The 12,778-nt window shown below is 39.7% G+C and overlaps 1 protein-coding gene across 1 annotated transcript in view; it reads left to right on the forward strand.

Annotated features, from left to right (window-relative positions):
* The window catches only part of BTC (betacellulin), a 43,363-nt gene extending 31,669 nt beyond the window's left edge, over positions 1-11,694 (forward strand). The window contains exons 3-6 of the mRNA XM_021702361.1: positions 415-532; positions 5,949-6,095; positions 8,320-8,430; positions 9,746-11,694. Coding sequence (XP_021558036.1) covers positions 415-532; positions 5,949-6,095; positions 8,320-8,428 — 374 coding nt within the window. The 3' untranslated portion in view covers positions 8,429-8,430; positions 9,746-11,694. The remainder of the gene's footprint in view (positions 1-414; positions 533-5,948; positions 6,096-8,319; positions 8,431-9,745) is intronic.
* The last annotated feature ends 1,084 nt before the right edge of the window (positions 11,695-12,778 follow it).

The raw sequence follows: 12,778 nt of genomic DNA on the forward strand, positions 1-12,778 counted from the left end.
AAGGAAAGGAAAGGAAAGGAAAGGAAAGGAAAGGAAAGGAAAGGAAAAGAAAGGAAAGGAAAGTCATTTTTTGAATGAAAAATAAAAGGCTCTGATAACCTTCCCAGAAAGAGTAGTCTTCTCTCATCGCAACTATGCTTCACCCTTTAAGCAACACCAAGGTTTCTGAGAGGTAGGCTGGACACAAATCTTAATTAAAATAAGCAACATTCCCACCAGGATCCCCAAGACCCTATCTCTAGAGCTATTTGGGGACCACAGAAGCCTGGCTTTTATCCCAGTGTAGAGAGAAGGAGAACCGAGAAATTGGAGTATGTTCTATAGGAAAAACCGCGGCAAAGAGAGGAACAGGATTCTAGGCACCGATGTGTATCTCAGGTGAGTGGACTGATGGGGCTTTTTCTCACTCGGCAGCCACCACCACGCAAGCCAGGCGGAGAGGCCACTTCTCGCGGTGCCCCAAGCAATACAAGCACTACTGCATCAAAGGGCGATGTCGCTTCGTGGTGGCCGAGCAGACGCCGTCCTGCGTGTAAGTGGAGCGCCCCGGCCAGCAGGGAGAGGGGTGCACAACGGTGCCGGCCTGGGACTTGGCAGGACCGGAAAGTCTGAGCTAACTGAGCCCTCTGTCGGGACTCCGTTCCCCTGGTCCTGCCGCCGGCCACTTGCTTCGGGGGCCGTTGGGCAGCAGCTTATGGAGAAACGGACGCCCACTTTCCTCCTGAAAGGGGAGCCCGCCAGAGCCCGGGTCCGCTGGCAGGCTATGTCCTCTGCTGCCTTCCGCAAGCAGAACTTTCTGTCCGGTGTGAAGCATGCTTTTTGGCTCCATTAATCTCCTGGGTGGTTCGAATGGAAGCAAATTCTTCTGGCATGTGTGAGGTGGTTTGTAGTTAATGTAAATATGGAGGGTTTTCTGCCACATTAAAAGCTACTTTTGCAGGTGTCAATGAATTGCAAGGAAATGAGTCTGTTTATAAGCAGAGATTTGCAAAGCCTGTTTATTATGAAGGGGATTGGAAGAAAAGTGCTCTTTCCACCTCTTAGGAGATTGAGTCCAAGTTTAATTTTGTTCAGGCACAGACAATCTTTTTGCATTTAAAAAATCTTTGTTTTCTTCTAAAGAGATGTCCCTCTCTCTGAGACCTCTCCTGATGGATGAGCAAGGTGATTTTTTAAGTATAATTTTGACCTAAAGTTCATAGAATGTTTATGTTTTTATGTGTCGTTCCCCCAGTATACATTTTTTTTATAAGTGTCTCAAAACAGCGATTCCAAATCCTAATTCAGTGGAACATTTAAGGGTCATGGACTTCATCAAAATTTAATTATAATTAAATCTAATTAAAAAATAAATATACTGGATAATACTTAGAGGGGCATAAGAATTGCTAATGTAATGTGTGTGTCTTGGGAAAGAAAAGAGCTGATTTTTTTTTTATTTCCTCTAATTGCCCACTGGCTTAGGAGAATATATTGAGTTTTAAAAATATTTATTTTTATTTATTATTATTTTTTTTTTTAGAGAAAAAGAGAGGGTGTGCATGCTCACACAAGCATGGCGGTTTAGGGGGGGAGAATTGAGAATATTTTTTTTTTTAAGATTTTATTTATTTGACACAGAGAGAGATGGTGAGACAGAGAGCACAGCAGGGGGAGCAGCCGAGGGAGAGGGAGAAGCAGGCTCCCCACTGAGCAGGGAGCCTGATGCGGGGCTCGATCCCAGGATCCTAGGATCATGACCTGAGCCTAAGGCAGATGCTTAACGACTGAGCCACCCAGGCGCCCTGAGAATTGAGAATTTTAAGCAGGCTCCACACCCAGCGCAAAGCCCCACCCAGGGCTCCATCTCATGACCCTGAGATCATGACCTGAGCCGAAATCAAGAGTTGGACACTTAACCAACTAAGCCACCCGGGTGCCCTGAGTTTTAAAATATTAATGCCCTTTAACCCAGTACATTTTTGTAACTTGTCCCTATGTCTGCAGATTTATTGTTTTTTAATACTGCTGCCTTCTAAAATGAAAACCACTATATGTAAACTACCTGCCTAAGATCAATACACAGCTCATCCCCTTCAGGGGGTGGTTAAAACTCATTTCCATGGCCTCTGTAAGCTCCTCTGATCCTGGCTCACCCTTCTAGCCCTATCTCTCACTGTATGCCCAGATGTTCCTCTGAAATCCTCCATTCCTTTTCATGCTTTATCACACATGCTCCCACGGTCTGGAAAGTTTATTGTTACTGATGTTTTAGTTGCAACTCAGACATCAGCTCCTCCTGGACCCCTGCTTTGGCACTGACTTCCCTCTTCTTGGACACACACTCAGGTGTGTTAAATGTCCTTTCTCTGAGATCCAGTCATCCTCCTATGAAAACTCTTCCTCTGAAGCATAGCTGTTGGTTTCCTTGAATCACCCGTCTGTGTCTGTGAGCACCTAAAGGTATGTCTCGTGGCTTATTCATTTTTTGTGTTCTGGTGCCAAGTACAGGGCCAGAATTTAATAAGTGTTCAGGAAATGACTGGTGAATAAGTCAATAAGTCCCTCTAGCATGGTCCATCTAATGCTATGCTAACTGTCAAAACCAAGGCCTTCCTGTGGGCCAGGAACAGCTTCTTAGTGGCAAAATGCTATAGAACCAATGGGAAGCCGAAGAGCATAGGAATCAGGACACAGATTTTGGAGTCAGATAGACCTAAGTTAAGATTTTGTTTGCACCAATTATAAGCACTGCTAACGGTGGGCCAGTTACCTTCCCTGAGCTTATAAAAGGGGATAGTAATATTTCCCTATAAAAGGAGATAGTAATATTTCCCTATAAAAGGGGATAGTAATATTTCCCTATAAAAGGGGATAGTAATATTTCCCTCTCAAGTGTTGAAAATAAAGCATTATGTTAAGCAAAAATCCTTATTATAGTAGCCAGCACAGAGTAGATGTTCCATAAATTGTACTGCTGAGATGAATGGGACATATTTGACCTGGGCCTGAACTTTTGGGTGACGTGGCATAGCATAGATTCAGGCAAAACTCTCTTGCCATGGGTAACTCTGCTACCCTGAAAAACCAGAGGTACCCCCTTTTGCTTGGAATTACAGAGTTGTGGACTCCTGCTTTTTACATTAAAAAAAGAAGTGTGTTTCCAATAACGCAAATCCCCTTAGTCTTGTCAGTATTTTCTCGGAATGGGGATGATTTGTTTCCAGAAACATACTTTTTATTTATTTATTTATGCAGCACAGGTCTTTTAAGCAGTGTTGTGTGTGCTTGGGGCATAAACTTGAGAGTCAAACTTCCTGCACTTGAATCCCAGCCCCACTCACTTAATTTCTCTATACCTCCGTTTTCCCATCTGTAGAACGGGTTAATAATGGCACCTATCTCAAATGATGTTATAAGGATCAATTGAGTTAATAGTTACAAATCTCTTGTAATAGTGTCTGCTGATTATTTCAGAATAGTGATCCCAAATCTGATTTGTCAGAGTCCTGAAGGGTCATGGGCATCTTTAAAAATTATTTTACATTTTATGGAATGCTTATTAAATAAAAACTCATTTATTCAATTATTCAGCATTTAATAAACATCTGCTAGGATCTGGCACTCTTGATCTCTTCCTCTCCCATTGAAATGACCATTAGCTGATATGTTATTGGTTTGCTGAGAAGGGAACTGGCATGAGAGCCACTCTGTAACTGGCTATGGAAAGGTTTGACCTTCTAGCATGACTTTATTAGGTTATAGCTTGCAAGAAGTACTGCTTACTGAGAAATCCAATTAAAGCATGGTTACACCATGAACCCAGAACTTATCGTTAGAAAAACATTCTAAAAGAGCAGCAAGTAATGGCTGTAATTTTATAGGCAAAGTTATTGTTTAAAAATGCCATATTCAGTAAATTTGTTAGAGAAACAAGCTAATTGGAAGAGACTATATTTGTAAGATTTTAATTATGACCTTAAAAAAAAAAAACTCTTTAAAAAATCTCCCTCCCACACTTGCAATTAAATGTGATTTTCCCCTCCAGCTCCAGTCCTATGGAGATAGGATATTTCTAAGCTCTTTTCTTGTGATCTTGACCTTGAGACAAAGATGCCTGGCTATCTTGAAGGCAGCAATTTTCCCTCATACATCCTTGGGGTCCTTTTACAATAGATACCATTAGATATCTTTTCTCTTTGGCTTGCATTGAGCATCACCTTTCAATTGATGGTTGTGACCAAGCTAGTTTTTTGTTGTTGTTGTTTCAAGCATTGTATCAGTTATAATATTGGCATTAAGGGATCTCCTTACTTGTGCAAGATAGGCTTTATGGGAATTAAATGCCTTGCACCTGTCAAACATAACGTATAGAATGGCCCGGCAAATAGATCCTTTCTTTAAAAAATAAAAACAGAACAAAACAAAACAAAACAACAAACAAACAAACAAACAAAAAACCAAGGTTACAGAGAAATCTTTTTAAGAAGTGGAATTTCGGGCACCTGGGTGGCTCAGATGGTTGGGCGTCTGCCTTCGGCTCAGGTCATGGTCTCAGGGTCCTGGGATTGAGTCCCACATCGGGCTCCCTGCTCCTTGGGAGCCTGCTTCTCCCTCTGCCTCTCTCTCTCTCTCTCTCTCTGTCTGTCATGAATAAATAAAATCTTTAAAAAAAAAAAAAAGAAGTGGAATTTCATCTTTTTGAGATTTATATAATTATATATGTGACCAGTATCTCTTTTGTTTTGAACGAGTCTGAGGGGTCGAAAGGGCAAATACTTGTTAATGCAAAGGTATTGATGTCACAACATATGCTTTCGGTTTTGAAGTGTCCTCAGACAAACTTCTTACGTACCTTTGAAGCAGAGAATACTATGGATAGTCTCCAAATCACTGAGCCTTTAGCTCGTTGAGCATTGCTCAGACAGGCCTTGGCTGGGCCAAAGGGAACCTGCTGTGTTGGGGTAAATCCTAAGGCTGCGTTGATAAAGAGTTGAGAGACTGAGGAAAGTGAATGTCCCCCTTGGAGATTTGTTGCTGTCTGGTTGCTGCACTTTATGAGGGCCACGGAGAAGGGGGCCACTTACAGGACAGTGGAAGGCATGGTGTACGCAGCTGAAAATGGACTCTTGAGCATCAGATAAAGGAGCTGGAGAGGACAAGACTTATTGTGTTTGGGGAGGATGTTGTTGGAGAGTTGGTGAATGGAGGAGCATCATGTCCTGTGTGGCCACTTCGAGTAGCAGAATCAGAATTGGTGGGTGGAAGTTGAGAGAGAGAGAGAGGAATCCTGTTGAATCACATTTATGGAGCTTTCTATGTGTTAGGCATTGGTCTATGAACTTTCACACACATTACAGTGTTGGATCATATAAAGCCTGGTGATGGGTATTAAAGAGGGCACGTATTGAATGGAGCACTGGGTGTTATACACAACGAATCATGGAACACTACATCAAAAACTAATGATGTAATGTATGGTGGTTAACATAACATCATAAAATAAAGTTAAAAAAAAGCAGTGTAATTTTTAAATAATTTGTAGCAAGAGAACTTGGGCATGTTGGGTGCCCTACAATGAAATGGGAAGTCCTGGGGATTTTGAATTCCTTGTCATGGTGCTAATTACGTGCTTGGGAAGGCTGCAGAGGGAATTTTACCATCCCCTCTCTTTCAAGCTCGGAATCTAAAATTTTAAGCTAAGTTTTAGTAAATTGCCATCATCTCTGTTTATGTATGTTAGCCATATTGTTACTGTTCAAGTGATGACAGGTTTTCAGCAAAGCAAAGAAAGTGAAATTATTTGTGAACACAGTGGTATTCAGCTTAATTGGAAAAAAAATTTTTTTTAAAGGAACTGCACCCTTTATCAATTCCAGTTAATGACAACAATGTTAGTTTCTTCAAACAAGAAATGATAGAGAGTCTTCAAAGTCTTTTTTACTGTTTACCTTGTTTTATTTTTCCAGCTGTGATGAAGGCTACACTGGGGCGAGATGTGAGAGAGTTGACTTGTTTTACCTCAGAGGAGATAGAGGGCAGATTCTGGTGATTTGTTTGATAGCAGTTATGGTCATTTTTATCATTTTGGTGGTCGGTGTCTGCACATGCTGTCAGTAAGTATTTTTTAAACTTAATTTTAAGTAAATCTGAGAAATTGTATTTTGCTGTTTCTTTTCTTCTTTCCTTCCTCCCTCCCTCTTTCTTCTTTCCTTTTTGCTATGATTTAAATAAATCACTTTCTGAGGTCTGCCATCACTTTTATTGAAGTATCTACTTATAATAAAACACACGATGCATAGTTTGTGTCATTTTCCTGGGCATAATTATTATAATTAAAAATAAAATATGCATAAATCTCTTGATTAAAAAAAAAAGAAGGTGGACAAAAAGTGTGAAGGTGATCAAAGGTATAAACTTCCAGTTGTAAGATAAATAAGTCCCCCGGGATGTCACGTATGTTTAGCAACCGTAGTGAACAATACTCGATTGTGTATTTGCAAGTTGCTAAGAGAGAAGATCTTAAAAGTTCTCATCACAAGAAAGAAAAATTTTATAACTATGTATGCTGACCAACGTTAACTATCCTTACTTTGGTGATCATTTTGCAATATATACATATATTGAATCATTCTGTTGTATACTGAAACTAATACAATGTTCTATGTCAATTATATCTTAATAAAAAAAGCCAGTTATGGAGTCTTGAAGTCAGTCATATTTTATGTGGGTTTGTTATTAGGCTCAACAAGACTTTTATTATCTTAAATTGTACCATGACACAGTAACTTAGGAAGGTAGAAACAGACACACAAAAACATTTCCCGCCCCCCCCCCCGGCCACAATAAAATAATAGATTTTATTTACAAAAGATGATTACACTGTTTTTCCTTTTCATTGCGTACCACAACTTTGAGAATCAAGAAACACCTTGATTTTTTTCTCTGAGACAGAGTGTTTTGGTACAATTCTTAAGTTAATTTCTTTTGTAAAGCTATAAAAATTTGTATCAGACCAGGACTCCAACAGAATATGGTAAACCGCCATTTTTTAAAGTGCTCTATTTTTGGGGTGCCTGGGTGGCTCAGTCTTAAGCGTCTGCCTTCTGCTCAGGTCATGATCCCGGAGTCCTGGGATCGAGCCCCTCAGCAGCAGGGAGCCTGCTTCTCCCTCTACCTCTGCCTCTGCCGCTCCCCTTGCTTGTGCTCTCTCTCTCTCTGTCAAATGAAAAATCTTTAAAAAATCTTTAAAAAATATATAAAGTGCTGTATCATTGCCCTAAGAAGCTAGTCTAGCCTCCTAAACTGCTACAATCACTTTTGGGCTACTGTACACACCCAAACGGGATGTCTCATGACTGCTTTCTTCACAAAAAAAACTTTAGTGTAGCTACCAGAAGTCTACAATCTTTTATTTTTATCCCAGCTCTGCTATTAGATTTCTTTGAGAACTGGGACAAACTTCTTAACATCTTTATTTTTTTTAAAGATCTATTTATTTATTTAATTGACAGAGAATGAGAGAGAACATGAGAGTGGGGGGGAGGGACAGAGGGAGAAGCAGACTCCCCACTGAGCAGGGAGCCTGACGCTGGGCTCATCCTGGGACTGCAGGATCGTGACCTGAAGGCAGATATTTAACCGACTGAGACTGAGCCACCCAGGGGCCCCTTCTTAACATCTTTAAACAGGCATTTTATTTTCTATAAAACAGGATGATTAAACCAGATAATCTGTAAGATTCCTTGTAGTTATAAAATGGAAAGATATTTAACATTTTTTTTTTTACCTGCATTATGGTAAAAAGGAGTTTTTATAACACCAGTTTTGGGATAGAGCTGAGAAATGGCTTATTTTATCACATCGGTTTTGAATTACACTTTAAGAAACTGGACTTCTGTCCAGAATATCTAACACTTTTTTTTAATGTATCTATAAGCTTAATTAACATATCCATAGGCTACCCTCACTCTCTCGGTTTTCTTCTGTCTGTTTCCAATTTGTACTATTTCTTATTCACACACTAAACAATGCTTGTCAGTTTTATAAAATAACTTGTTCTGAAAATTTTTCTTGTGCTAACCAAGCTTCCTCAACAACCAGGTACCATATTCTTTCTATTTAAGTAACTCTACTCTATTCATTACGTTGGCCTACTGTGGCTATCATTTGAGCCTAGAGAAAGAGATAGGTTAAGAGAGAACCTAACATATTTAAGAAAAAAAGGAACCTACAAACTTTTAACCATCTAGAAATAAGATCATAGGCCCTCCTGATGGTCGATTTTGTGTTCACATGAATAACAGGCCCATACTAATGTCTGACACTTTGTTTTCCAAGTCCTCTTCGGAAGCGTCGTAAAAGAAGGAAGAAGGAAGAAGAAATGGAAACTCTGGGGAAAGATATAACTCCAATAAATGAAGATATTCAAGAGACTAGTATTGCTTAATGGTGAGTGTGATGAATTTGGTAGATGGGATACTCTTCAGGTGACAGTTACTTGGTGAAATGGGGCTTAACTTTATCTAGTAAATCAGTGACTGGAATTTGATTGTGCTTCGAAACATCTAAAAGTAAATTACTTTTTTTCATAGAATCCGAAGCCAAATAAAACACTTTCTCATATCTTTCTTTTGTGTGTTACCACATTGAGAGGCATGTGGAAAGAGGACTTTTATATACCTTTTCTAGTGTGCTGAGATCAACCTGCTTTCTAATTCTACATGGTTGTGGTGGTTAGTTTATACTTTTTCTTCCTCGTTTTGGGGCACAAAGAAGAGGTATTTTAGTTTATACATCTCACGTTAAAAAAAAATAGCAATAACCATGTTTTAATAATAACCACATTAACTGAGCATTTACCCTATGCCGAACACTGTTCTAAGCTCTTTAAATGTTGTATCAATTAGGATCCCAGCAAGATCCAACAAGGAGATTTTGACGAGGGATTGGGAGGGCAGGGTTGAGGAACCCACGGGAACTTCGAGGCTCCTGGAGTCTAACACTGGCAGGAGGCTGCCCCTCTCCCATGCCTGAAAGGGCTGGGGAAGGTTACTTTGGCACTGAGAGGCTGGCCGCCAGAGGACCTATACTCTGTAGGAGCTGTATCTGTGGACGAAAGTAGCCACTGCAGGAACCAAAACAAGGAAGAGGAGGAAAGGCAGAAAAAACACCCCAAACTTTCTCACCTCCTGCCTTCAGATCTTCAACAGGCACCTCCCATTACCCAAACCCAACCAGCACCTGGGAGGCAAGGGAGCCCTTGTGATGTGTCAGCCCCCTCCTCCTGGAGTGGAGAGTGTCGGGGGTGGTAAGCAGAGAAAGGCTCCAAGGGGACAATCGGAGGATGGCTAGTGCCATCAGCTAGCTGGGGTAGTTTGGCTGTGATTGAGGCAAACCCAATCAGACCGATTTAAAATGAAGGACGTGTTTTGGCTCACATGAACTGGCAGTCCAGAGGGAAGGTAGTCTGCACACTTGGGTGAACCAGAGGCTCCCACACTGGGAAACATTTTTTCTCTTTTTCTGCTCACGTATCCAAGAGTTGGCTTCATCCTTGGCTAGTTCCTCTTAAGTCATAGCAGTAACAATGATCCACAGGCTTCCTGTTCACCTCCAGCAAGAGAGAGCAGTGACTCTCATTGCTCCACCAGCAGTAGAAAAAATTTCCTTTTCCAGAAATGCTGGCTCTAAACTTTTTTTTTTTTTTAATTTGCATAGTACATTTCTTTTAACTAGCTTGCTGTCTTTTTCCTTATTCTTACAGGCTATGAAGTTACCTCCAGGCTGGTGGCAAGCTGCAAAATGCCTTGCTCATTTGAAAATGGACAGAATGTGTCTCAGGAAAATAGCCAGGAGAAATGAATTTTAAATGATATCTTTACTTTATGTTTGTAACGTTAGTCGGTGTTTTTTTATTATTTTAATAATAATAAGTAATTTTATTATTGTTCAGTAATTGGGAAAAAGCACTCAGTTAAGAAAGTTTAATCAACTTCCACTTAAAGTTTTGTTACCAGGATTACTAGTCAAACAAAAAAGGAAAGTGGGAAGGAGTTTAGATTTTAGGAACTGAATTAATAATAAAGCTACCATTTATCCAGCCCTTACATGGACCAAGAGTTTAAAGTATATCATCATTTCCTTTAATCCTTTTAAGAACCTGTGAGATATCTCTTATGATCCTCATTTCCCGTATATGGAACAGACAAAAAGAAGTTAAATAACATAACCTGGATTTACAGAGTTAGGAATTGATGGAGCTGGAACTGGAACCAAGATTTACTCAATTTTAGTTTGTGTTCTTAACTATCATTTTTGTTGATGAGAGTGGGTATAACCCAACTCACTAATATAACCAAAGACTTTATACTAAACTGTGTTTTGCCGTGACTCTGAGGTGCTGGGGCTATATTCCTGCAGAAACTCAGGTTGGAGAATCCTGGATATATATGGTACTGTTACCATCATGTTTTCTGCAGCATTGACTTCTATTATGTTTCTTTGCTCCTTTATAAATTCTCCGTGGCGTGAATAAATTCTTACATTAGTAAAGCAAACAGATTTGCTCCATAGCTAGGGTAATGAATAAAGATGGAAAGAAAATGCCTGAGAGTCTTTAAGGCCTAGGTAAGTGTTTATGCTCACTAAGGGATAAAAGATATCCCTGGAAGAAGAGGCTGTTTATTCCTGGGAAATGGTCAGTGACACCACAACAGAGCCCAGGCACACATTGTTTGTGACTATAGCCTCATTTTTGTTCTTCCAAAACACAGTACCTGTGATTGCTCTCAAGTGGATGTTGATGCAATGAAATCATGACCGTAAGCATCTATTACTTGGGACCATCTTGCCAAATGTTCCTTCAACACCATAGCATATTTAATAAAGACTCTTCTAAAACTGAAAAAGCTAAATCTACATTTAGCCAATATTCCATAGAATATGAAACTTTCTACATTGACCAGAATTTACAAAAACTGATGGAAGATGTCCCCAAATTGCTATACTTTTGCTGTTGTGATGTTAGCCAAGCAGCTTTTATTCCAGAATCCTAGCAGATTTTACTTTGCAGTGTAGACTTCATACACAACGTAAAGTGGAGAATTCAGACCAAAGATGAATTTGGATGTTACCTATCACACATTGTGTTTTGAGTGAGAATGAGGCTGGCTGTCTTCACAGAAATAGCTCAAATATATTAAGAGCTAAGCCAAACAACTAATCATCTTCTAAATCCATTTTTCCTTCTGACTTAATAGCCATCCTTGAAACAGGATTATATCCAATGGATTCCTGCTGCATATGTTTTATTTTTCAAAAGTCTTCTTCTGGGCTCATTTATGCCCTTGCTTTTTCTCGGTGTTCTTTGATACCAAAGTGCTTGAAAGAAACGCTTGTTATAGCATTTAAAAACAAAACACAATGCTGTAAATGTTTCTTCTTCCCTGAACTGATGTTAGTTGACCAATGGAATCTCTCAAGCCAAGTCAGGCTTGGGAATGTTGTTTTGATCCTAAAATGTAAATGGTGTCTTTTAAAATTTAGTAGGTCCAATATCAAGAAAGAACTTCAAAGATTTTCATATCTTTTAAAAAATGTATTTTATAATTGTTTTGCATGTTCTAAATGATGTTTATGTAAACTGTCAACATTATTATATAATAAATTTATTTTTAAAACAAAGCAAACATATTTAAAAATTTTTTTTTTAAAGATTTTATTTATTTATCTGAGACAGAGAGAATGAGAGAGACAGAGAGCACATGAGAGGGGGGAGGGTCAGAGGCAGAAGCAGGCTCCCTGCCGAGCAGGGAGCCCGATGCGGGACTCGATCCCGGGACTCCAGGATCATGACCTGAGCCGAAGGCAGTCGCTTAACCAACTGAGCCACCCAGGCGCCCCAAAGCAAACATATTTATTTGGAAATTTTTTATCAATACCATGATTATTAAGAGAAAGAAATTTGCAGATTATTGCTTTGAAAAACTTTATATTTGGGGCACCTGGGTGGCTCAGTCATTAAGCATCTGCCTTCGGCTCAGGTCATGATCCCAGGGTCCTGGGATCAAGCCCCACATCAGGCTCCCTGCTCTAGGGAAGCCCGCTTCTCCCTCTCCCACTCCCCCTGCTTGTGTTACCTCTCTCTCTATGTCTCTCTCTGTCAAATAAATAAATAAAATCTTAAAAAAAACCAACTTTATATTTTATAGAGACTACCATTCATACATTTGAAATAGTCCATTTTGATTATAGGTTTTTCTTAGAAACTAACGAATTTGGAAGTGTGGTGGACACCTATGAGATTGCCCAACAGCCTGGCCATATTTTTGAACCCCACAAGTAGCTGCATTTGGTTGGTCTAAGGTGAGCACTTCATGAAGTTGGGTGAATTGGAGTCATTCCCAGGGGGACTGTGAACCTGAACAGAAGTTAGTCTTTCTGGGTTCTTTGCACATTAAAATGTGCATTTTGAAACTATTTTGGCCATGTTTTGCCCCATGTGGCCCAGAAAAGCAAAAGAAGCTGGTCAGAGGAGAACAGAGACGAGGCTCAAGTTTTCTGACAGTCTGAGTCCCCATCATGTGTAATTCTCAAAGTTTAGCCTCATTCTGTTCCTGTCTGTGGGCTCTAGGAGACATAGTATCATTATAATAAATACTTCATCTGGCTTAAGCTAGTTCTATTTGGATTTCTGGAACCTGGAACCAAGGTCCTGACCAAATCTAGTGCATCATGAGATTGTGGACAAGTTTCTTTTTCTTTTTTTTTTAAGATTTTATTTATTTATTTGAGAGAG

Source organism: Neomonachus schauinslandi, chromosome 2, assembly GCF_002201575.2.
Source record: "Neomonachus schauinslandi chromosome 2, ASM220157v2, whole genome shotgun sequence".
Taxonomy (NCBI): Eukaryota; Metazoa; Chordata; class Mammalia; order Carnivora; family Phocidae; genus Neomonachus; species Neomonachus schauinslandi.